Source organism: Protopterus annectens, chromosome 1.part2 (genome assembly GCF_019279795.1).
Source record: "Protopterus annectens isolate FY-2018-M chromosome 1.part2, PAN1.0, whole genome shotgun sequence".
Taxonomy (NCBI): Eukaryota; Metazoa; Chordata; order Ceratodontiformes; family Protopteridae; genus Protopterus; species Protopterus annectens.
The window spans coordinates 548,991,964-549,017,242 of NC_056727.1; the positions used below are offsets into that span (position 1 = coordinate 548,991,964).

The 25,279-nt window shown below is 37.7% G+C and overlaps 1 protein-coding gene across 5 annotated transcripts in view; it reads left to right on the forward strand.

The window, feature by feature from the left end:
- MAP4K3 (mitogen-activated protein kinase kinase kinase kinase 3) overlaps positions 1-25,279 on the forward strand; it is a 2,472,041-nt gene that overhangs the window by 2,399,952 nt on the left and 46,810 nt on the right. For all 5 annotated transcript variants that reach the window (XM_044057581.1, XM_044057598.1, XM_044057607.1 and 2 more), the window contains one exon: positions 20,584-20,639. In XM_044057581.1, coding sequence (XP_043913516.1) covers positions 20,584-20,639 — 56 coding nt within the window. The remainder of the gene's footprint in view (positions 1-20,583; positions 20,640-25,279) is intronic.

The following is a 25,279-nucleotide window of genomic DNA, read 5'->3' on the forward strand; positions in this document are numbered from 1 at the left end:
GCAGCCTTTAGGAATGAATAAAGAGTGCAATTGGCAGAATTTCATGGGTTAATTGTTAGCTTAACAATTAGGAACTGATTTTATTATGTAATGAATTGTTAATTGATATGGCAGCTGTATAAAAGGACTGTGTGAGTGAGCTTTACTTTTTTACTCTGTAAAGGCTTGCAGCCGAGGCGCTAGGAGAGGAGAGACAACTAAAAGGTTTTTATTAAATTCTTATTTTGGAAAGTAGAGCTGTTTTCACTGGTCTTTTGTGTGGTTTCAGAATTCTTTATTTAAATCTTCACATTTTAAGTTGCAACATATGTTTACAGCTGTAGAAAACAAACCGTAGTAATGGTTTCCATTGTTTCCATCATGCATTTTATATATATATATATATATATATATATATATATATATATGGAAGTCCGACTATGTAAAAGTTGCCCATTCTCAGTGGAGGCCCGGGGAGAAAAGCTCCAGATAGTACAACGTGGTACAAACATTTCTAAACAGTCAGTACAAAAACTATTCACAAAAATATTCAAAAATATTTAGCATATGCATAGTGAGGTACATATACATGTTACACAGAAAGTAGTATACAGATGAATAACCTGAGATAGTAATGCACATTGGAGTGTAATATATTATGCAGCTGCAGAACCTTTATTGTAGAAAACTCCTTTTTCAGATAGTTATGGGAAAGAATTAAGTATGTAGTGAGCAAGTTAGTCTGGGTCTTGACATTTGCATATCCAGGAATTGATCAAGTAGGACTTTAGTTGATTTTTGAAGTTAAATGTATTATTTTGCATTCGAATTTCGGGGGGGTCCAGATTTTGGCAACTTCACTTGAGTAAAGGGAGTCACCTGACAAGTATTTGCTTTTAGATATTTCTACAAGCAATTTGTGGATCTTAGTTGGCGGTTGTTGTTGTAGAGGTTAAGTAGGCCTGATAGAGCTGGTGTTTTTCTGGGGTGGTAAACTATTTGTGCCACAGTAAGTTGGTGAAAGTTTAACAGGTTAAGTAGTTCTAGCCAGCCCGGCTGTTTAAGGACTTGGCAGTGATGGTATTGATAGGAGTTGATGGCGAATTTAGCTATTTTATTATAGCAAGTGGTTAATTTGTTTGTCACCTTTATTTAAGTTGGTTAGAACAGGGGATGAACATAGTAATATGGAGTTGTAGGTGAGTTCTAGCTATGATTGCTTTTCTATCATTGGTCAGGTAGTTTTTACATTGATAAAGGGTGCCTAGTTTTTTTATGAACTTTAGTTATGGTCTGGCCTATATGTTTATCAAATTTCAGATTTTGGTCAGTGATTGTCCCTAGTAATTTAATTTGTGGCACTGGAGTGATGAGGGTGTTGTCCATTGAGCATATTTTAAAATGGGAGTGGGGTAAGTAGCTTTGGAGGGGTAGAAAATCATGAGTTGGGTTTTTTTGGGATTTATAATAAGTTGAAAGTTTGACGGCCAAGTTTCCATGGCAACGAAGGATTCCTGTTTTTTTTCTTGAACAATTTGGAGAGAGGTAGCTGCACATATCAGAGTGGCACCTTTGGCATATTGGACTAAGTTTGCTCGATGGGTGTCTGTTTATATTTTTTTTTTTTGTGAAAATGGTGAAAACAGGTGTCCAAGTATAGATCCCTGTGGTACACCTAGAGCAACTGGAAGGAGAGGAGATAGGGAGTTCATCCATTTAGTGGCCTGTTGGTTGGAGAGAGAGTTTTTAAACCAGAGCAGGGTGGGGTTACTTAGGTTGAGCTCAGAGACGACAGCTAGGAGTTTGTTGTGAGAGACCATATCAAATGCTTTAGATAGGTCTAGAAAGATAGTGGAGAGTAGATTACCTAGGTTCCATTGTTGATTGACCATGCTGGTAAAACTAATGAGGGCAATGGTAGTGCTATGGCATGGGCAGAACCCATGTTGTGTTTTGGCAAGAAAGTTGTTGGATAGGAGATAGTTTAGTATCTGAGCGTGAATACATTTTTCCAATGTTTTTGAAAGTGGGGATAGAGTAGCTGTTGGTCTGTAGTTTGATAATTCAGTTGAGGTACCACCTTTATGTAAAGGAATTATGTGATAGATTTTCCAAAGGGAAGGTACCGATTGCTCAGCTGTGGATCTGTTAATTAATATGGAAACAGGGTATGCGATGGCTTTGGCTACGATCTGGAAGTATTGTGCTGGGAGTTTGTTTTCTGCAAGGGTAGTAAGTTTTAATTTGGACAGGTGTTTATGGATGAGACTGGTTGGGAATGGTTTGAGTGAAAAGAGGTTTTGGTTGTTTGGGGAATTATGTAGATTTGGGAGACTAGTGGAGGGAGAAGGGGTAATCATTTTAAGGTTCGTATTGGTAAAAGTAGTCATTGAATTGTGTAGCTATGTAGTTAGTGGTGCCATTTATGTGTGGGGGCGGGGTGCTAGTTTTACCTGGTTGCAGAATTTTGTTAGTAGCTGGCCAGAATTTCTGTGGGTTAGAGTTGTGTTTAGTTTGGATATCAGAGTAGTGTTTTTTTTTTGTCTTTCCTTATTTGCCTTTTAGCTTTATTTCTTAGTTCAAGAAATATTTGTCTGTTTGAGTTAGTTTTATTGCTACACCAGGTGTCAAAGGCCTTATCTCTTTCATTTAGAAGTAGGTGAGTGGTTTTGGAGTTCCAGGGAGCGTAGTTGGATTTGATTCTAATTTAAGGGGGGGGGGGGCAGCTGATTAAGGGCATCTAGAAAGATGGAGTTGAAGTGGTCTATTGCCATGTCAAGTGGAGGGCTGGTGAGGGGAGACCAGTTGCAGTAGTTTAATGCTGTTATGAAGTAATCTGATTTGAAGTTTTTAGAGTAGCGTATTTGTTGGAGGGAGGGTTTTCTTGTGGGTTTAATTTGTTGTCTTTGTACAAAGGTGGGATGGTGGTCACTTAAGAGTTTTGGATAGTGTACCGAAGTGTTGTGCTGAGGATGGACGGTTAGTAAGTACCCAGTCTAGTATGGACTGTTTATTTATAGATATATCTATCCGGGTGGGAGTTTGTATTAGCTGCCTGAAACCATAAAGATTTATGTGCTTGGAGGGCAGAGGTGAGTTTAGGGAGGACCAGTCTATATTAAAGTCCACTAGGATGAATGTTTCCTGAGGGAGGGATTAGGAATACCCAGGGGATTATGGATTCCAGTGTGTTAGTATTGTCCCCAGGAAGTATATATTTACCTAGTAGGTGCAGTTATTTTTGTTGATTAATTTTCACCTTGGTGAAGAGAGGCTCTGCGTTGTTAAATATAGGGATATCCATGTTAATAAGGTAAATGGTGAGGTTATTTTTGTAGGTAAGGGCAACATCACCTCCTCTTTTAACTAATCTGTCGTTCGTAATTATATTGTACTTTGGCAGGAGTATTTCATTATTCTTGCGTGGCTTGAGCCATGTTTCAGTAAGGAGTACTATGTCAGGGGTGTATCGTGAGAGAGTTGCATGGAGGTTTTCTGTTTTGTTCAGCATACTTCTAATGTTAATGCTAAGAAATAATATGTCTGCGGGTTTTCTTATGGAGTTCAGATGGTGTGTACTTGGGATTGAGAGGGGTGGTGGAGTTAGTGGGGGGCCTGGATTTGGATGGATATCCCCACTGAGTTTCAGTTGAGATGTTAGACTAACAAGGGTTAAGAGGTATTTGGAAATAAATAAGTTGTATTGTAATCTGGGGTGTCCTTTTGAGTGGTAATGGTAGATTTTAAATGGGGCTAGATCTACAATGGAATGTCTGTACATGGCAGGAGAGATGAGAGAGAATTCTGAGTGATTTGCTTAATAGTTGGGTTTAGTGGGAGACTTAAGAGTTTGGATTCCAGCTGAGGAAATGTTGGTAGGAGATAAGGATAGTTGCTATAGGGAGGGACATGATCAGTATGGTTAATAGGAGAAGCATACTGTTTACAGAAATAGGAGTACGTTTGGATTTAGGTAGAGATTATTATAAAAAGGAGTAAGTTCAGTTTTAGTTAGGGGTGGTTAGTCTGCTATTAGATATTGAATTTGGAGGTAATGAATGGAGGTTGTGTCTGACAGAGCAGATCTATGCTAATGCCTTCAAATTGTGTAATTTCTTTGTATTTATCAAGTGAAGGGTGTGATAGTTACTTAAGGATTGTAGTGATATGGGTGTGAGCGGTGAGTGTGTTAATTTGTTAATGTTAGTGTGGGATGGCAGAAGGAGGGTGTCGCTTGTCCTTCTCTAACACATAAGACAAGCAGACGGGGGTTTGTTTTGATGCTTTAATACATAGAAACACATCAGGATGGATAGCAGCATCATAAAGTATGAACAAACTAGTTAACAGACAGACCTCACATATATACATGCTTACATCTCAAGCAGCTAACTACAAAATGGCAGTCTAGCTTGCAAACGCTTGGGTAGCTTCTTAAAGGTACATAGACGCATATGGATCTACATCCTCCCTCTTAAATGATTGCCTTTTGAAAAAAATAATATCAGAGTTAGACATACATTACTATGTACATTTAAAAAAAAAACAGTGTTCATGTCCAGGTTGCTTCATATCTGATACAGGGTTTAGAGATGCTACCATATCTCATAACATAACAATTAGGACCAAATTTAGCGACAGGGACCGTCTGTAGTGCACAGCTCATATCGGGAACTTCTGGATTCGTCACAGGAACAGGAATATCCTTTGGAACTTCCTCAGGAATAGGAACACTAGACAACTCAGTTTGAGATCAAACATTTTTCTCACAGGCTATGTGCTGTGGTATAGGCTTGGACACCAGTCTCAAATGCTTCCGATTCCGCCTAAACTCTGCTCCTTGAGATTCCACAATGTACGATCTTGGCTCTGGACCAATATTCTTCATGACACAAATCTGATCATAACCTTTGGACATTTGCACCCTTACCACTTCTTCTCGTAATGGATTGAGCAGTTTGCTGCTCTGATCGTAGTACGACTTCTGGGTTAGGCATTTCTTCAACAGATTGGCTTTCACTGATCTGTTGTTGTTGATATATGGAACCAACAATTGACTATTGATTGGTAATGTGGTTCTTGTTTGTCTAGACAGAAGTCTCTGAGCAGGTGAACCAAGATGTTTATCACGAGGAACGTTTCTGACATTCAAGAGATTCAGGAAACCATCACTATTATCTAGTTTTGACTGGTTTGCACTTTGAACTGCGCATTATATTTGACTGCGGGGTACTCAGGACTACTTGTGGCATGAGTAAAGTCCCATTCTTCAGCAAATCTTTTGAACTGTTGGCTTGTAAACTGCATGCCATTGTCAGAAATAACTTTGTGCAGACTACCATGAACAGCAAAATGACACTTCATCTTAGTAATGTCAGTACTGGATGCTAGGTTAGGAAGTAGGTCAATCTCGAACCAATTGGAGTAAGAGTCTGCTAACACCAAGTAATGTTGACCATTCCACTTGAATATGTCAGCGGCTATTGCTGACCATTGCAGTTCCAGAATCTGGTTAAGGTGAAGTGGTTCCTTCTGTTGATGTGGCTGTGTACTGTTACATACTGAACAAGATGAAAGTGCTCTCTCAATGTCTTGTGACATAGAAGGCCAAAATACTAGTCCTCTCACACTTCTTGTGGTCGATTTTGTTCCTGGGTGACCACAGTGCAAGATAGTAATGTACTCTGGTTGCAAGGACTTTGTAAGAATTACTTTTGGACTTTTCATTATGATACCATTGTCAGACAAAAGCTCATCTCTGTATGGAAAATAAGGTTGCACTTCTTGAGGTAAACTAGATTGCTTTGATGGCCATTCTTGTTTGATAAGGTGGTTGAGGCGTTGTAAAACTGGATCTGTGGCTGTGTGATCTCTCAGCTCATCAGGACATGTGGAAGAAAAAATTCTCACTTCCATGACTTTAGAATCAAGGCTGTCATTCTCATGCTGTTCTGTGATATTTCTGGGTTGTCTTGATAAGGTTATACTTTTGTAGTCTCAACATCATAAGTTTCAGTCTGACTTGAGCTGAATGCATTGGCTTTCTCAAGTTAGTGACTAGAGGTTGATGGTCTGTTTAAATCTAGATAAGTCTATTGTAAACATAATCATGAAACTTCGAACATGCAAATACAATTGCCAAAATCCCTTTCTCAATCTGGGCATACTGCATTCAGTTTGGGTAAGAATTCTCAATGCACAGACAACAGGTGGATTCTCTTGTAGAACGACTGCACCAAGACCAAATTTCAAAGCATAACAGGAAAGTGTAAATGGCTTGTGAACATCACTGTATCTGAGAGTTGGTGGATTAGCAGTTCTCTGTTTCAGGACATCAAATGCTCCTTGGTGTTGCTCTAACCAAGACCATGATACATCTTTACGTGTCAGCTCTCTTAAGTGGTGCTGAAAGTTGGGTCACGTCTGGAATAAACTTGCCTAGGTAGTTGACCATCCCAAGAAAATGTTGCAGGGCTTGAACATTGTCTGGAGCTGGCATCTCGAGAATGGCTGTTTGCTTTGAAGGGTCTGGTTGTAAGCCTGTACTCTTAAATAAATGACCAACATAAGCAACTTCTTGTAGCTTGAATTTGCATTTGTGTGGATTGAGCCTGATTCATTTGACATGCTCTTAACTTTTCTAAGGTTTCTGTCATGCTCTAATTCAGCATGACCTCCTACTAGTGTGTCATCTAGTATAATAGCACAAGGATACCTAGAAAAAATTTGCTCCATTGCACGTTGAAAGACTTCACTTGCAAAATGTATCCCAAATTTCTCAAAAATGTGTACCTGAAAGTAGTGAGCAATGATGATTTTTTATCAAGCTGAAATTGCCAAAATGAACTCTTTGCATCTAAGACTGAAAAAATAGTCGCATTTGGCATTAAGGCTGTGACTTCTTCGACTATGTTCATTGGATGATGAGGTCTTTTTAGTGCTTTGTTCAAATCTCATGGATCAATACATATTCTGATGTCATCTGATTTTTTCTTATGAGATACTACCATGGAAGATGCCCATTCAGTTGGAGTTTCAGCTGGACAAATCTGCACCTTTATATGTAGCTTGGCTTTGAGTCTGTCCTGCATAGCTATTGGAATTTTATGTATTGGCCTGATAACTGGACTGAGGTCTGGGTGGATTTATAGTTATGTTTTACCTCTCAACTGTACAGATTTTCGCAGAATGTCCAGATTTTTGCCTCATATTTTTGGTGTGTTCCTCCTAAAGTCTGTAGTTTTCTGGCAAATAGCTGAGGATTGACATCATTAAATAATGACAAACATTTGAGTTTAAGACTCCACATCCTTCAGAAAATTCATGCTAATGCAAAACCTATTATTCTATCAACTTTCTAAGTTTGTAAGAGCAATATTTAAAATCTGTCCCCCCATTATTTTAGGCTTTGTCCAGATTTTTTGCTCTAAGAGGTTGAGAGGTAATGTCATGGAGTACATAACTGGAAGCTTGCCTAGTTTGTCTTCGAAAAGGTCAGCATAGGTAGAAAAAAAATGCTGGGCAAAATTAGAGTAGTGGTCTTTTAAGCTAACTTGATGGACTTCTTTATTAAATGAAAGAAGTCCCATTTTCAAACTGTCTCTGAGCCCTAATAATGACTGGATGTGCCCCTTAACCACATAAAATAATAGGTCGTAGCTTCTTCCAGCAGAGTAACATGAAAGTACTACTTGAGCCTTCAGTTTGAATTGCTTCACTTCCATATGCATCAAGCTTCGCATACCTTGCCAAGTCAATCCTTTCACTTTTACACACTCTAGAAAATGTTTCTGCAGGCATAACATTGCACTTGGAACCTGTATCAACTGTGAGCTCTTTGGGTTTGCCATTTTTCTGAACAGTACAAAATACTTCATTCTTTGCCCTTAAATCTACTGCATTAACTGTTTCATGTAGCACTGACACACCACCAACATAAAGAGTAGGGTTGCAACTAACTAATTGATCAACTCGTTTCTTAAAATGTTCCCTTTTAATAAAAGAATGAGGAACTTTTGATGTACAAAATCTTTTGAAATGATTCCATTTATTATTGCATTTGCGGCATTGTTGACCAAAAGCTAAACATTTTTGCCTTTTAGATTCATGACTTCCACCACAATTACAACAGTTGACCATGAAACTGGGTTGGGGCCCATGCTTTGAGTTTGCTGACTCACTCTTATGCTTCACTGAGACTGTGTGAACTCTGGAATTTGCTGGAAAGTTCTAGAGTTTATCAGTGAGTTCTGCAGGGGTTACAGTTGCTGCCATGTGCTTGGGCCCATTTCTTTTAATAACGTGCTGTATGCTATCAACACGAGCTTCATCACTGTGCCTTCTAGAGCTGTTCTCATTTGTAAGCATATTTGTGTGAGTTTCTGTGTGCTTGTATATCTGGCACATCTCAATGGCCTTTTTCATAGTTAAATCACTGTCATGAAGCAAATTCCTATTCACAGCTTCATCTTTTATGCCACACATGCCTGTCTTTTATCAACTCATCTCTTAAATCACCAAATCTGCACGTTTTAGCCTTATTTATTAGGTCAGTTATATATGCTGCAAAAGTTTCACCAGGCTTTTGATCCCTTGTTTAAATAGTGCCTTTCCATTGTAACATTTGTCTGGGGTTACACATTTTTCTAAATTTATGTTTTAAGCACTCAGGTTTGTCCCTTGACTCAGCCGGTACAACAATATGATGGTTTTCCCCCTCTCCTGTATAGATAGCAGGTGCATACACAAATAAATGTTCCCTTTCTATAGCTTCTGACCCAGCTAAATTAAGCAGAATGAATCCATTTTTGTACGGTCATCTTATCATTAAACGCAGCCTGTATGAAAATGTTGTACTCTTGCTCAAACACTCTCCAGTTCTCAGCACTGGGTTTTCAAAATCCATTTCCCATGCCCACAAATTATACAGCCCTTGTAATTATGTACAAACAAACTGTTTTGTGAAGTTGTAATAACATTCAGATGCACAGTAAACTCTTCAAAATACTGTACTTTGTGAAATATGCTCTGAAGTGGCTGTATTCTGTGAAATATCCCTTGTAATGGCTGTACTTTGCGAAATAGCTTTACTGTAACACTGCACAACCATGCGAACACTTTATACACTTCTGATAACTTGGATATCTTTGCTTAATACGAAAATACATACTTTGTGAAAAGGCGGTTATTTCCCCTTATTTTATTCATTTTGTACAATTCGGACCTTATTTCAAACATTTTCCATAGTAATTTGAATGTTTTTCTCAATATCATACATATCGGTTTATGCTAATATCATTCAGAGCATTCTGTATGCCCAGTTTCATGATATGCAAAAAGAAATCGTGCTGAGCTAGTTTTAATACCTGAAATTCGTTTCTGACCTATTTTAAGAAGTTTGAACATTTTAACGATGATCCACTCCTGTATATTCCACCAGTTCTAAGAAGGTGCCTTAAGTCATTTTAGCTCTAACACATATGACAAGCAGGTGGGGGTTTCGTTTAAATGCTTTAATACATAGAAACACATCAGGATGGATAGCAGCATCATAAAGTACGAACAAACTAGCTAGCAGACAGACCTTACATACATACATGCTTAGATCTCAACAGCTAACTACAAAATGGCAGTCTAGCCTGCACATGCTCAGTATTTATGCACTTGTGCAAAGCCCTTTGATAGCTTCTTAAAGGCACATGCAAACACACATTGATCTATGGGGGGTTAGTAAGTTGAGGTTTGATTGGTAAGGATGGTTAACGTAGTGAAGGGTGTAGTTTTGATCTTGGGATTTGATTGGTTGGAGTGTGGAAATGATGGAGGGTGACACACGGTTATAAATTAAAGGAAAGCAAGAGTGGGTGGGAATGGGGGGTAGGGTAGAGGAATGGAGCAAGTTGCTCCATGAGGCAGGCAGAGAAGCAAAAAATACAATCAATTTCTTACAAGCCTGCCACAGGTAAGTATAAGCAACGTCTTGAAACTTGTTTAAACAGTACTGCAGTCTGGATTTCCAAAAGACTATATTCTTAAGGAATTGTTCTGGGAAGCAAATGCTAAACTTACTACAGGGAGTGAACCTAGCTTAGGAGAAACTTATTACAGGGAGTGAACCTAGCTTAGAAGAGAGAGGAACATGTATGAAAGAGTGGGGGGGGTTACAACATTCCTGTAAGTGTGCATGCCACAGAAGGCAGTGAAATGCCTCACAAAATGCATAGAAATGCCTCACAGCTCTGTGTTAGGTATTGTAGATAACTTAAATGGGACATACACTTCAGACTCTTCCTTTATTGGGATTGTTAAAGTTGGTTTGCATTCCTGAATATTAGCGAGGGTCATTGGCACAGGAAAATGCAGTCTCAGTAAATAGGGTGCTTAAACTGTAAAGAAAAAAGAATAATAGTAATGAGTTGTTGGAGGGGGGGGGCAAGAGAGAAGTATGAACAGGAAATAGAAATGGAAGAAAGGAAGAGTTTTAGCAGTCAGAGTAGCAGACAAACAGGGTTACTAAATAGGGAGAGATCTCAACCCTTTCCTAGAGGTGCAGAGAGGTGAATAATTGAGCAGGGATGTAGTATTGGGCAAAGTATATTGAAACATGCAATGTTTCTAGTAGAGTAATGTATATAAAGGAAGAATGCATTCAATACAACAATATGCACACACACACAAGCACACTTTTTTTGTAATACTGCATGTAATTGAATGTTTGTAATATTATAACATCTATAATGATGGCAGATGCAATCAAATAATCACATGATTGCAGAGTGACGGCATTACCTTATGGGAGGTTATGGAACAGCAGGGAGTGGGAATTTGCCCTTTCCATGCTGTTGTGTGATATCAGAGTTATGGATAATTAGCAGGAGGTGGGGGTGCATAGTGATTTGCCCCGTGCAAAAACATGACTTGCTTGCTGTTTTTTTTATTTGTTGTTTGGGGGTGGGGGGTGAGTTTTAGTCCTTTGAGATTGATGTATGACTATTTGTTACTTCCATATTTTGAAGTGCACTCATTATCTCTGTGTGTGTGTTTTTTCTTTCTGTTGTCATTCACTGATTATTACATAAGTTGCTCAGTTCTTGCTTTCTCTTAAACCAGTTCCTTTTATTTCTGCTAAAATGTGTTCCTTCTCTTCCCTAAAGATTCCACTTTATATTGGGAATTGAGTTTGATTTCCCTTTTCTAATTGGTTTTTGGCAGCCAATAATGTTGCAATTTAATAAGACTTTACTATATGTAGGCAATTGAGAGCCTATATCCTAGCTGAAAAGAATTTGTAAAAGCTGTCAGCTCATTGCATTTCCAAAAAAACATGTTTGCAGTTACTACTATTTTCCTCTCATGCATAAAAAGAAATCTCTGAATTTTACTTGGAGTATAAAAATTCATATGTGACCATTTCCCTACAGAACTCCTAAACCTTCTGGGCTTTGTTGCAAATGTGGGAGCCTTAAATATTTCTTCTCATTGTTCCTTTGCAAATTGCCTTTCTCTTCTCTTTTCCCAATTATTTCTAACCTCGTCTGATTGATTTTCATTTATTTATTTCAAATTTGGTAAGGGAACTGATCAGCAGACCCTTTTCAGCCAAAACCTTGACCAAAGGGAACTTAGTACAGTGATACACATAAGACAGAAATTATAATTGTTCATATAGAAATGAAAAATACATATAGAGCAGGTTAGGTTACTGCAGTTTCTTATGGAGAGTTATCATGCAATACTTGTCCAACTGTTTGTTTTTTAACAGCAGCTTCTGTTCTAGACTCAACTAAATACTCTGTCAAAGCTGGTATTTTGTTTAGCACTCCTCTATCCCTTTTTCTTTGCTTGTGCAGAGCTGTCAATCTTTTATATGGAAGGCAGTCTATAAAGTACACTCCAAACTTCTTCTCAGCATCAAACCAGTCTTTATCACCTTTCCTTTCCCAAGTTATTTGCTATCAGTACCTCGATTCCTTTTGATAATTTCCTTTAGTAAATTCTGCCTTATTCTTACACATTTTGTTTGTCCATAAATGCAGGCATGCCTGTTGGTAAAATCTCCTTACTCCATTCCCACTCTGGTTTAGTTTTTAGAATAAGTTCTGCTACTTTATGAATAGTTGTTATTTTCCATAAAGGCTTGCACCCAAAATCCTAGCCTAGCCTCTGTTTATATGTTGAAGCCACCCCCCACCCCCATTTCATCATCATCCTTATACACTTTGATTTTTAGCCGTATATTTATGAGTTTTAACTGAATAGCCCTAAAGTGCCCCTTCAGATTAGGAAATCCTAAACCAACAGCTTATCCCACTTAACTATTGCTCTCCCAAATTCCTTCATTTTATTATTATTATTATTATTATTATTATTATTATTGTTATTATTATTATTATCATTCAAAATGTCTTCTATGGTTGATAAAAGTATGCCTGCCCTGTAAAAAAAGACTATATTTTTGGATTGCTTGTACCTTACTATCCATATCCATAATTAAGAGCATCTAGTTTCTCGGTTTTTGTGTTATCCTGTATATGTTTTTTCCACGTATCTTTAGTTGCTACAACACCATCCTTTTTAATCCTTACACCTAAATATTTTCTCTTATCCCTTAAGTATGTGTAGTGCCGAACCAGTGCATTCATGGGTATGTAATTTACCACTATAGCCTTTGTTTTATTTTCATTTATTGTATATCCTGAAAAGACTCAAAACTGTCTTCAATATTCCACAACACCAAAATGCCTGTATTCTGGATTTATCAAGAACAAAATATTGTCGTGTAAAGTAAAGCTAACTTTTTATTAGTACCATACCAGTTATATCCGTGAACATGTGGATCCCTTATTTTCTGTGCCGGTGGATGTAAATATAAAACAAAACGAGAACATCCTGACCTGGTTACTCTGTTCCAGCACAGCCTATTAAAGAAGAGCCCTCCTATTGTAATTTTTGCATCTGTCCCTTGATACATCTTTCTTATTTAACCCTGTTATGTAGTCAGGGAATGTAATTGCTACCATTGCCATACGTATAAAATCCTAGCTGATGTTGTCAAATGCTTTTTTTACATCAAGACCCACTAGTGATAGTGTTTTCTTATATTTCGCTTCCCTGTGGATTGTCATTGTTGAACTAATGTTCTCAAAAGTTTGCCTCCACTCCACAAAAACATGGTCGATATCTATCAAGTGTGGTAACACCTTTGCCATTATTTTAGCTGGTGTAGACACGAACACTTGTATAGTTTAAAATTGAAATGGGTCTATATGATATTGATGCATGATCTGATATAATTATTGTATGGGTCTCAAAGCTGTCAAATAAGTGCACATGCTTCTATGAAGTATAATTTCTATCCAGTCTATCCCACTTGTATGTTGGGAAATGGTGTAAATTCTGAGTTCCTGTTAATAAGTTCACATCTTCCATATCAAGTACTCTGATATATGCCTTTAGATAAATATCCTTGTTTGTTATATTTTTCATTCTAGGTCCCTCTGATACTTCCTCAGTATTGCAATGAAACTTCATTCCTCACCCATAAATAATAATCCCTTCTGAAAACTTATTATTTCTCCAATGCTCCATAATAGTAGATTTAGGCGGAGTATAAATATATGCCAATATAGTCTTTCTACCCTGCCAGTAACCCCTTACTCCTACAAATCCATGATTGTCTTTTTCCCATCTTCTAGCATTTTTGGATCCTTAGTTACAGTCAGCATTATTACTGCCCGTTTCCTTGTACTCTTCTGACTGTCGTAATATAGTTCTTTGTCAAATTTACATGCTCATTTCTGATAATCCTGTGCTTTTTTTGTCTAGACCTGCAAGGATGTTTACATTCCATGTTAATTTTGGCAAAGAAGTCATGCTTATAAAAAGCTATTATTCCCACATATTATACCTGACAGCTGTTTTAAATGTTTCCAGCTTGCAACTTACATGAACACAGTAATGTTTGGCAGGCCAGTTTTGGTTGTAGTTGCTTCTTTTCATCTCTGTTTGAACCCATACCACATTTCCCCAGAGTTTTTATGTCATCAAAAATACTCCAGAAGAAAAAAATAAATACATTTTCAAAACCCCTTTGCAAGTACAAGAAAGAACCCTGTTAAATTTCACTCAGAGCACACTGGTTCGATCTCTTATAATAAATTGCTTCTACCAGTTTGTTGCTTGTCTGCATTTAAAATCAGATGCTAATGGAAAATCAAGCAGCTATTAAGTTTGAAAATGTAAGAAAGAACTACCATTTTCAAGCTTTCCATCATTTCTATTTTTTAATCCTGTTTACTTATAAAACCCTGTCTGTATTGAAAATAATTATCATAAAACACTCAAAAAACAAAAAAAATAAACCAGGCTGTTCAACCAACACCTCAGTTTATTCCAAACAAATCTGTTACCTTGGCCATTCGACTTCTCAGGATACTATGCCAACAACATGAGGCCATTTTATACAGGTTAGACCTAGTTAATTAGCACTTCATTATACAATTACTTGTTAATGTATTTAACTAATTAATAAATATAACTAAATATCTTCTTCTTCTTTTTCTTCTTTCGGCTTTTCCCGGTTAGGGGTCGCCACAGCGGATCTCCTGTCTGCTCATGATTGGCAGTGAAGTTTTTATTGTGTCAAGTTACCTGCCTGGCACCCAACCTTCCACAAAAGGCACACACATGCACTCATGCCTAGGGCCAATTTAGAGTATGCAGTCCACCTACAGCATGTCTTTGGGATGTGGGAGGAAACCGGAGCACCCGGAGGAAACCCACATGATCACAGGGAGGACTTGCAGACTGCGCACAGAAGGCACCTCTGCTGAGGACCAAACTGGAGAATTTCTTGCTGTGAGGCAGCAACGGTAACTGCTGCACCACCGTGGCCGCCCAAGTATAACTAAATATTTAATACAGTATTAAAATTTTTAACATCACAGTATATTTTTCAATAAGTAAAACTTCAGTTTGAGCACTTCTCTTAATTTAAAAAAGACAAATTGACTTCCAAATTCAACCCCCCTTATAATTTATCAGCATCTTGCTTTCTAATTCACTTAACATAATTAGCAAAGTTACCCCATCTAGACAAATAAGGTTGAAATAACACACTAAATGAATAAGGAACAATATAACAAATGTATTTGATTACCAGGATGCTGGTGTGTGTTCATTGTCATATAGCTGGTTGTGGCTTCTTCTGCTGTCTGTGCTACCTCAAACTAGTGAGATCACAGACAAAAAAATCACTGCTATGTCATGTTTCTGAGGCACTGTGAATATTGCACAGACAACATCAGCATGCTCTCCTTTTTAGCAATTTTTTCATGGCTTATTTTTATTTTAGCTAGCTGTTTGGCAGGTACCAGGATTTGTAGCTAAGTTCAAATTTGGATCTCTCCAGCTCCCTTTACTGGAGTTCTGTTTACAACTGTAAGACATGCAGTTTGTGAAGATGTACACCACAGCTAAAGACAAATTAAAAAGCATGTGCCAAGTAATTTTAGTTACAGTAGTGAATTTTCTTATGCAAGGATATAGATGTTTGGGTCTATGTTCAGCCATCTCCAAAAGCCGACAGAAAGATCAGACTGTCCTACCTGGTCTGTCAGTCATCGAATGGGCTAACCATCCAACGGCTGAATAGCGAACAATAAGCATTAAAAATTCACTCACCGAAATTTGGAAAAAATCTCAATTTATTCCTAAAGTCAAACGTACAATTTCTGACGCTAAAGGTATATGTGTCATAGTGGTTATTATTTTTTAATAATAAACCAATTTTTATTACAGCCCAAGTTTAGAAGCTAATGTTACTAGAAATCATCTGGAAATTCTACAGGAATCTTGGAAGGGTAGTCTTATAACCACCTTAAAAATGACAGTTGCAGACAGTGATTTAGTCTTTTATACTCACTACTCCATTGCACATAGAACGCAAACACATACTAACGGCATTAACTACTTCATACTCTGTCTGACCACAGTGCCCTGTTTATGAGTATTGTAATGAACAGCAGAAAATATCAGTTAGTAATTGGGGTTCTTAGATACAGGACAAAAATTTGCCTTTTATAATTATTCATTGAACAAATTAAATAATTTATTGTTTTAAATAGTAATATTAACAAAGTTATTATTTGGTATTCTCTCTAAACATACATTAGGGATATAATGAAAAGATGGTCTTATAATGGAGTAAATAATTGCATAGTATTCAAGGAAAATTGTATAAAACAAGATTATGACAACAAGGAGGAAATAATAATGCTAAAATGATAAAAAGATTTAACAGTACAGTATCAAAATATTTGTGTACATAAAACAAAAAATGCATTAGAAAAACTTAAACTTCAAAGTTATACAGTGACACTTAATAGAAGAAAAGCAATAAGTAAAAAAAAAAATCTCAAATTGATGATAATTATAAATCCTGTAAGAAAGGCCTCAGACATTGATGAAATGTTTTCTGTATGTAAAAATTATGAGAGACTCAATGTTGATAAAAAGGGAATAACTAAATATAAAAATAGCTTTCAAGCTTAAAGTACAGCAGATAAAGATTTATAAACCTATAACAATAAGTGAGCTTAATAATGTAATTAAAATAGTAGAAAGAGGAAGGGCCCATGTTTTGATGGGTTATGTGCAGAATATGCTAATTATTACCACAAAATGTTATAAGTTTACTAGGTAAAACTTTCTCACTTATTCATAGTTTGAAAATAGTACCTCCTTCTTTGAAATTTTCTTTAATGTTGCCTATTCTTAAACAAGGAAAGAATAGTAATCTAGTATAATCTTATAGACCAATTTCACTGTTAAACACAGATTATAAAATATGGCAGTTTTATCCTTAAGACTTGGAGAAATAGTGCGTAGTGCTGATAAAGATCAGACATAATTCATTATTAATAGACTTGCATACAGCAGTATTAAAAGAATAATAGTATTAGACTGAGCTAAAAATCAAAACAAAAATAGATTTAATCAGTTTAGATTTACACAAGACATTTGATTTTATTGAGTGGGAATATCTATTTAGAACACTTATTTGCATTTGTTTTTCCAGAAAATGTTGTTGATTTAATAAGGAAGTTATACTTTTATTCTAAAGTGTCCATTAAAATAAGCATGTTTATTTCACAATCATTTGTTATTAACAAAGATAGTAGACAGGGTTGCCCATTATCTCCTCTCCTGTTTGCATTAGCCACTGAACCACTAGCTAGTAGTATTAGATCTAATGTGAAAATAGAAGATTTGGTATATGTAAACTAAAGTACAGCTTTTTGCAGATGACTTTTTTTTATCCTGAGGAGAGACAAAATAACACATTTGAAGAGCTGATTAAAGAAATTAATTTATTCACAAATCTATCATTAATGAAATTCAATGGAAATAAAACAGAAATCATTTTAATAAAGCAGCACATAAATTATATATTAAGAAATGTGATTATAATTAGGAAAACAAAAAAAATAAATGTTTAAGAATCACAATTCAATTTATTAAGAAAATAATTGACACTAACTTTCAAAATATCATTTCTGATTATGTAGATTTATTAATAAATGGATGGGATATTTATTTTTCCTTTAAAGCTAGGCTAGTACTTATAAAAGTATGATTTTACCAAGAATATTAATATCTTACAGTCAACAGTTTTACAACATAATAAAATATTTTGTTGGAGAAGTTATTATTCTCATTTCTATCCTATCCAAATAAACCAAGAACTTCATATAAAAATCATGTTAGATTGTGGGAGTGTGGAGGGTATCCCATTTCAAGACTTAGAATCATATTCTCTAGCTACAATATTTACACTGATTTTATTGTAGTTAATCCCTGAGATGATGACAGTTAACATGACACCTTGACCCCATGTAGAAAATGGGAAAAAAGGAAAAAAGTTGATGATGATGAAACCTTAATTGTAGAAGTAAATGGAAAATTATTCAAGAGGAAATTATTTTAGAGTCTTTTAATTTAGAAAGTCTGATTTTAATTAATTTTATGGATGCTTATCTTTTAGAAGAAAATTTGATTTTAAAAACAGATTTCATATATATAAATGTAATACATTTCTAAATTGTATGTATAGGTCCCCAATACCTACAAACTGAAATTTGTATACTTCCAATAGTTTTGTTTTCATTTGGATTTCTTGAAAGATATTATTAAAATTGAGTTTCTTAATCTAACCACAATATTATTATTATTATTATTATTATTATTATTATTGTTATTGTTATTATTGTTATTATTAAAGTTTGTCAATTACAACTGTTTAAATTCTGAAGAAATATAAATTAAATATGTGATATTCATTACTAATCTATACTGTTGTTATTTACATTGACTGAAGAAAAGAAAAGTAAACAGAAATTCCTGATATTTTTAATTTTATGATCTGAGTTAAGATCGTAATTCTTTCTCTAAATTATGTAAATTAGTTTTGAAAATAAAAGCTTCTTGAGGTACTGAAATTTTCTGGATTTGGTGGATATTGACTTTCTAATAAATGATAATAAAAAACTATTATTGAAATATGTTTGAATATGACATTCATGTGGAAGTATATACCAAAATCTTTATTACACCTTATAACATTTTTGAATTTAATAATATGTGGTCAGATGTTGGAGATGTAATGCAATAACAAAAGTTGATTGGGTGCTCATGTTTTTGGAATGCTAAAAGTTGAGATTTGGAGAGAAGTTTGTAATTTCTCATGACATCTGATTCTGTTGCCGGAAAGTTGTCTTTAAAGTCACCTGGATGTTTTTAACTTCTTCATTGTGAAATAGCTTGAGCTTTTATTTCTGTATTAACAGTTCTGATAGGCACCCGGGCTTCTTTCAAGGCTTGCAGAGTACTTTTAGCTCACTGATTTTGCACCACATGATGTTGAGATCAGAGATGACATCAGCAATTTATTGTAATTATGAAGTTTCCTGTTAGGTTTCATTTTCATGTACTTGTGCTGTCCCTTTTAGGTTTTGTCTTTCGTAATCTACAGACAAGTCAGTTTAGTGTGGCTTTAAAAGTGTTATCGTAGATTCCTGTGTGTGAGCCAATTTCACATTGCTTTTCAGGAATCTATTGGTCCTACTCTTTTCTGCCCTTACATCTTTGAAGTTAGATACAGTTTTACATTTTTGCATCACGGAGTAATTTCCAATGTTGAAGATCATAGAAGGTAAACTCCAGGTGATCTTCATAATTTATGAACAAAGCCAAACAGATTATTATTTTAAAATTTGTCAGAAACCCATGGTAATGTTACCAGTTAGGCAGCCATCTTGGAATCATGTGAGTTTCGTTCTTAACCAAGAGATTAATTTACTTTACTTTCCAAGTAAAGTCATTCAATATATACTTTGACTCTGTATCAGACAGAACTATAGTTTAAGTGTTTTGTTCACCAGTGCCTGGCAGACATTCACCATAACGATTATTTCATTTCAGTTGTCTGTATAACATTTTGTTAAAAGAGAAATTTACTTTTTTGACCTGTTACATCCAGTGCCATTTGATGAATGTCTTTACTTAAGTGCATTTGTGTGCAGGGCATTTTTGCAGTTGTGTGTGGTCCAAGATCTGCACTTTTTAATATGCACAGTAACTTGGACATTTAATCCAAGGTTAAGGTATGATTTGGCAACACTTTGCTTTGGAATCTAGAGTCTTGCTCACTTTTTTAGCAACTGCTTGGAAATTCTTCAGAGAAAGTAAGCTATGCTGGCTGAGATTGCCTTAGGAAGGTAGATTGGTAAGTGGCTACCTCCATTAACTACAGCTGTTTGAGAACATCAGCCAGCAGGTTTGCATCTCACATACATTGTCCCAGGAAGACTCCGTAAGAATTTGTGTTTGTGTTCTTTGCCTGTTTCTTTGTTTAGTCAGTTTGCAGTAGCTTTAAAAGAACTGGGGAGAAAAAAAGATGCTTGGACCCCCCCCCCCCCATAAGCATTACCAGATTGCCAAATGTTTATGGTGGGTGTCAGACTGATGGAACTGTTCAAAGTCAGTATTGCAAATTTTGCCTTCTAGTGATGAGAATATTCATGTAAGGTATGATATGCTATCTTAGATGTTTTGAAAAATCTGGTTTTATGACAGGTACTCATATAGACATTTTATGTAAGTGTATTCCATCCTTTGTAGGTTATATCTACCAAGTGTCAGACATGGTGCTCACTTCTTTTTAATTGAATTGTGACAGATTTTAGAATTAATGGGTGCTAGACTAACATATACTTGTTCCCTTCTCAGCACTGTGCTATCAACTCCATTTTCCTGATTATGGTGTAGTAGTTTTTATAGGTAAATTAAAACAAAAAGCATAATTTTTAAATGAATATATATATATATATATATATATATATATATATATATATATATATATATATAAAGGGATAGTCATATTCTTACTAAAGTATATTGTATTAAAAAAGATGTAGTTATGTTTGCTTATTTAAAATTTCTGGTATGACTTGTTTGGTTTTATAACAGTGTAACAACTATTATTTTTACAAATCTTTTTTAAGCTGTATTTTATGTGAGAAAGTTACACATCTATCTGTTTTGCAGATTACACAAGAAATATGTGATAATACACGGATATTTCGGCTTCTTGGTTCAGACAGGTGGGTAAATTAAAACTTGTGCAATGAATAATGTAGTGTATTGAGTTAAGTTTGTTTCAGTAGTTTAATCTTGTAACAGAAAGCACAGAATGTATGCAGAAAATCAAAGCTCAACTCCAAATCCACCTGAAGCATCTTGGCTCTGTTTCTTCTCAATAATACTTGGATAACTGCTAATGCCTCTTCTCCCCTTCACCTCCACTCTTTAAGTCTCTATACATCTCCCCTTGGAGCTTTATTACCTCCACATATATACTGAATGTGACCATGACTCATTTATATTGAATTTTCAGCATTTATCTACACTTAACCAGTACTTCAGAAATGTTATGTCATGGTGTGTCTTTTGTAAGTTTCTTTGATTGATCCTTTGTATTACTGTTTAACTGTCGACTTTTATATTTTTTTGCTGTTTGTGTGTTATTGCTGCTGCCATAACTCTTTGTATTATTAACTGTCACTCCCTTTATGGAACATTTCTCCCTCAGCCTCCACTGAAAATGAGAATTTCCCAGTAAACAAATGCAAATAAATAATGTGAATTGGCTTTATAGTTTAAAGTTGTGTAGTAGGTTATGATTAGATCTGATGTTATCCATGTCACTATTCCTTGTTCTTGGGTCGTAGGATCTGACATCAGATGCGAACCAACAACTTTGCAGACAGCTTCTTGACTCAAGCTCCTCCCACTCCCATGATCCCTTGCTGCCCACTACCCCCCATCTTGTTTACCGTGCTCAGCATCAGATGCAGATTTTCAGCCTTGAGTCTCCAGTGGGGATAAGTAGCATTATTTTTCTAGTTCTACTCTTTTTAGTGTTTAGTGTTAGTTTTTAGTGTTTTTCTACTGTATCATTGATAGCTTTTAGTCCTCCCCTCCTGTTTTGCTTCTTTTTGGTTGTAGCTGTGTTTGGTGCCCTTTTTGTTGTGTCTGTTTTCCTCTGATCCTAGGCCCCACAACTCGCCCTCTGGATCCAGGGCCCCTGCTCTATGGCCCTCAGATATGAGGTTGTGGGAATCTACTCCTGGCTCCAAGGCCTCCAGATGGAGGCCTTTCGATCCAACCAGATCTGGGTCAGCCACAGATCCAGCTTCATCAGATCCGAGTCATGTGGGATCCAAGCATTTGGATCCTTATTTGCCTTCGGATCCAGGATCAGTGTCAGCTCTCACAATTATTATAGAGGACTCCCCATTGGGTTCTGGCTTGGGGCAATCCCCTTTAGTTTCCAAACACAGGGTTCAATCTTCAGATAGGTAGGGGAGGTCTGTGGGCTCCAGGCATCCATCTCTGTCTAGGTCATCCACTTCGTCTAGGTCCTTCAGGAGCCTTCCCCCAGCAGATATGGATAGGATGATGATGTCCATTTTCAATGCTCAGATTGAGTTGGAGCTTCTTGCGTTCCCTGCCCATTTGGCTAGGGATCCATCTCCTACCCCTTCGCTGGCTTATCCTCGGCCGACTCAGTTGGTTTTGGACTTTCAGGCCCTGGCTTGCATAGGGAGAAGATGGAGGTCCCTAGAGGCCACTCTGTCTCTACCCTGTTGGAGTCCCTAACTGCCTCTGCTTGGCTTCCCCCACGAGCAGATGGAGTCCTGGTCCTGACCTGTCACCTCGGAGTCCTTGGGTAGGGGATCCGGACCTGTTTTCTCAGACTTGTCCCTTCCCCTTGGTGCTTCGGCCCTTGACAGCTCAGGGCCAGTACTGTCCGGAGGCCAGGAGGCACTGGGTTGCTCTGGTCCTTCTTCTCAGGTGGGCTTGCGGATTGGGTATTGTCCAGTCCCTCAGCCTTCTGAGTTGTAGAGAGGACCTTTTCCTCCACAAGAGTTTACTCCCTGGCACCCCAGGGACCATCCGAGCCCCTCAGAGTGGTCTGTTCTTGGTCAGCCCTCTTGAACTAGCCTTCAGGTGGGAGTTACCCCCTTAGGGTCCCCCCTCTCTTCCAAATCCTTCCCCAAGCCCCCTCCCCAGAGGAGATGTCTCCGAAGAGATTGTGCAAGAGGAGGCACCTAGAATCCCCTACGGAGTCTCTCTCAGAGGATACGGACCTCAGTGAAGGGGAAAGGTTCTCCAGGTCTCTGCCCGAAGATGTCTCTTTTGGGGACATCTTAGAGACCTTCAAGCTTAAGGGTGGATGGTGTTCCCCACCCCTGTCCTCCAAGGAGTCTGTGTTCCTGAAGGCTTTTGGGATGGGACCATCTACCTCCTGGGTCACCCCCCCCCCCCCCACTGACAGACTTGTAGACTTTATCGCCAGCAGGGCATGGAAGGAGCCGGATACTGTGGAGCCTGTTCCCAAGCATGCCAATAAATTTCTCAGCCCCCCTTCCAACAAATGGTTCTGGTCTAAGAGTGTGCCAGTCGATGCCATTTTGGTAGCTGCCACCACTAAGAAAGAGTTGGCTGAGCCAGGTATGTCTGCTCATCCCCCTAACTTTGAGTCTCAGGTGATTGACAAACACGGAAAGCAGGTCTTCACCTCAACTACCTTCAGTTTGCAAGCCATAACTTCAGCAAGAAATTTCAGAGTTGCAGGCTCTTTCTATCAAACCACCTTACACGGTGTTTCATAAAGACTGAGTGGCTCTTCGAACTAAACCTTCCTTCAGGCATAAGATAGCCATGGAAGCAAATCTGAATCACTCAATTCAGGTACAAGTTTTCTTCCCTAACGTTTCTAATAAAGGGGGAATATCTGTTACACACACTTGACATTCATAGACAATTACGGTTCTACTTGGGTAGAACAAAAGGTTTTCTCATGTCTGACCAGCTGTTCGTGGCATTCTCTCTTAACAGAAAGGGTCAGCCAGTCTCCAAAGTTACTATTTCTCATTGGATTTCAATGTGCATTTCCTTTGCCTATTCTTCTAAAGGCTTGTCTTTCTCAGGTCCAGTCAGAGCTCATTCCACCAGATCAATGGCTACGTCAGCTGCCTATCTGGCCCGTCATTCCATAGATGAAATTTGTGCAGCAGCCACCTGGTCTACCCATCACACTTGTCATTCATTATAAGCTTGACATTGTCTCCAAGAACACGGCTTCCTTTGGCACCACATTTCCCCATGTCCTTCCATGAGGCCGCCCAGGATTTAGGGTAGCTGGGGACTCTGACCCAAGGGTGAGGAGTAGTGACATGGGTAACATCAGATAAAGAGTCATGTGCTTACCATAACTTGACATCTCTGTTATCATATTTCTCTATTCATCACTATCCCGCCGTCCTTCCCCCCCATCCTGTGGGACCTAGAGGAAGCGGAGATGCCCTGTCTGCTGGTCAGGGTCTTCCGTAGCAGTCATGTGCTTACCATAACTTGACATCTCTGTTATCATATTTCTCTATTCATCACTATCCCGCTGTCCTTCCCCCCATCCTGTGGGACCTAGAGGAAGCGGAGATGCCCTGTCTGCTGGTCAGGGTCTTCCGTAGCTGCTTTCTGACTTCAGGGCAAACTCGATCTGAGGTGTTAGAGGGCAGCAAGGGATCATGGGAGTGGGAGGAGCTCAAGCTTAGAAATTGTCTGCTAAGTTGCCTACTCAGATCCGATGTCTGATCCTTAGGCCCAAGAAGGATGAATAGTGACATAGGATAACACAGATGACAAATTATGGTAAGTACACATCTCTTTTGTATACTACACATAATTGCAAAACATTTAAATTGCTGTAATTCAAGCTAAAGGAATGTTTAGTAACCAGTCTTCTGAAACCATTCAGAACAGTCTTCCTCAGAATTTCTGTGTTATGTTTATTTGAATTTGTTTACTGGGGTAGTAATCTGCTAGGGACCTTTTTTCAGCATACCCTACATTAATAAATAACTTCTAACATCTAGGAAGTTCTAAATGGATGACTTTGCAAGCAGTTGAACTGCACCTTTAGAGGTTCCCTAACCACTGAACTGTTTATCCAGATAGTCCTCAAGATACCACAAACACCCCCAAATGTGCTGTGGCTACTGAATTAATCAGTTACCACCACCCTGCATCTTTAGGTCTCAGTTCCCGTGTGTGGACACGTGATTTTAACATAATAATAATAATAAATCAGATCAGCCACTGTTGTCAGGGCCATACCTTTTCTTCCAGCTTCTTGTAACTGATTGTCCTATCCTCCAGCTGTTTTCTGTTGTATTCTGTTAATTATTATCTCCCTTTTGGTATTCTTTTGGCTGCTACCCCCACCCCAACTACTTTCTCTGGTGATGTCCTTCAAGGATGCATCTGCAGTCATAACAAATGGGTTGTCCTGTCGTCAGGCAGCCCTTCGGTTGGCCGGATTCCAAAGTCTGGGTCCGGCTTCGGCTGATGTCGCACTTCACCCGACGTCATCTCTGCTGGTCTTCGGGTATAAAGGCATCAGCCGACGCCATTTTCCTCAGTCTTTCTTGCCGCGTGGTGCCCGAAGCAGAAGCTGTTCGCAAGTGCCGGTCGGTCAAATCCAGAGATTACTATTACCGAATACTACTTCGAAGACTTCTAAAAAGCTAAGTACCCCGTTGGGGACTCTTTCTTGCCTCAGCCGATGTCAGAAAAAGTCAATAACTGTTTAACTTGTGGGAAACAAATACCTCATAAAGATTTTCACTCTTACTGCCTGCCTTGCTTAGGCCCAGACCACGACGTAGCAGCCTGTTCG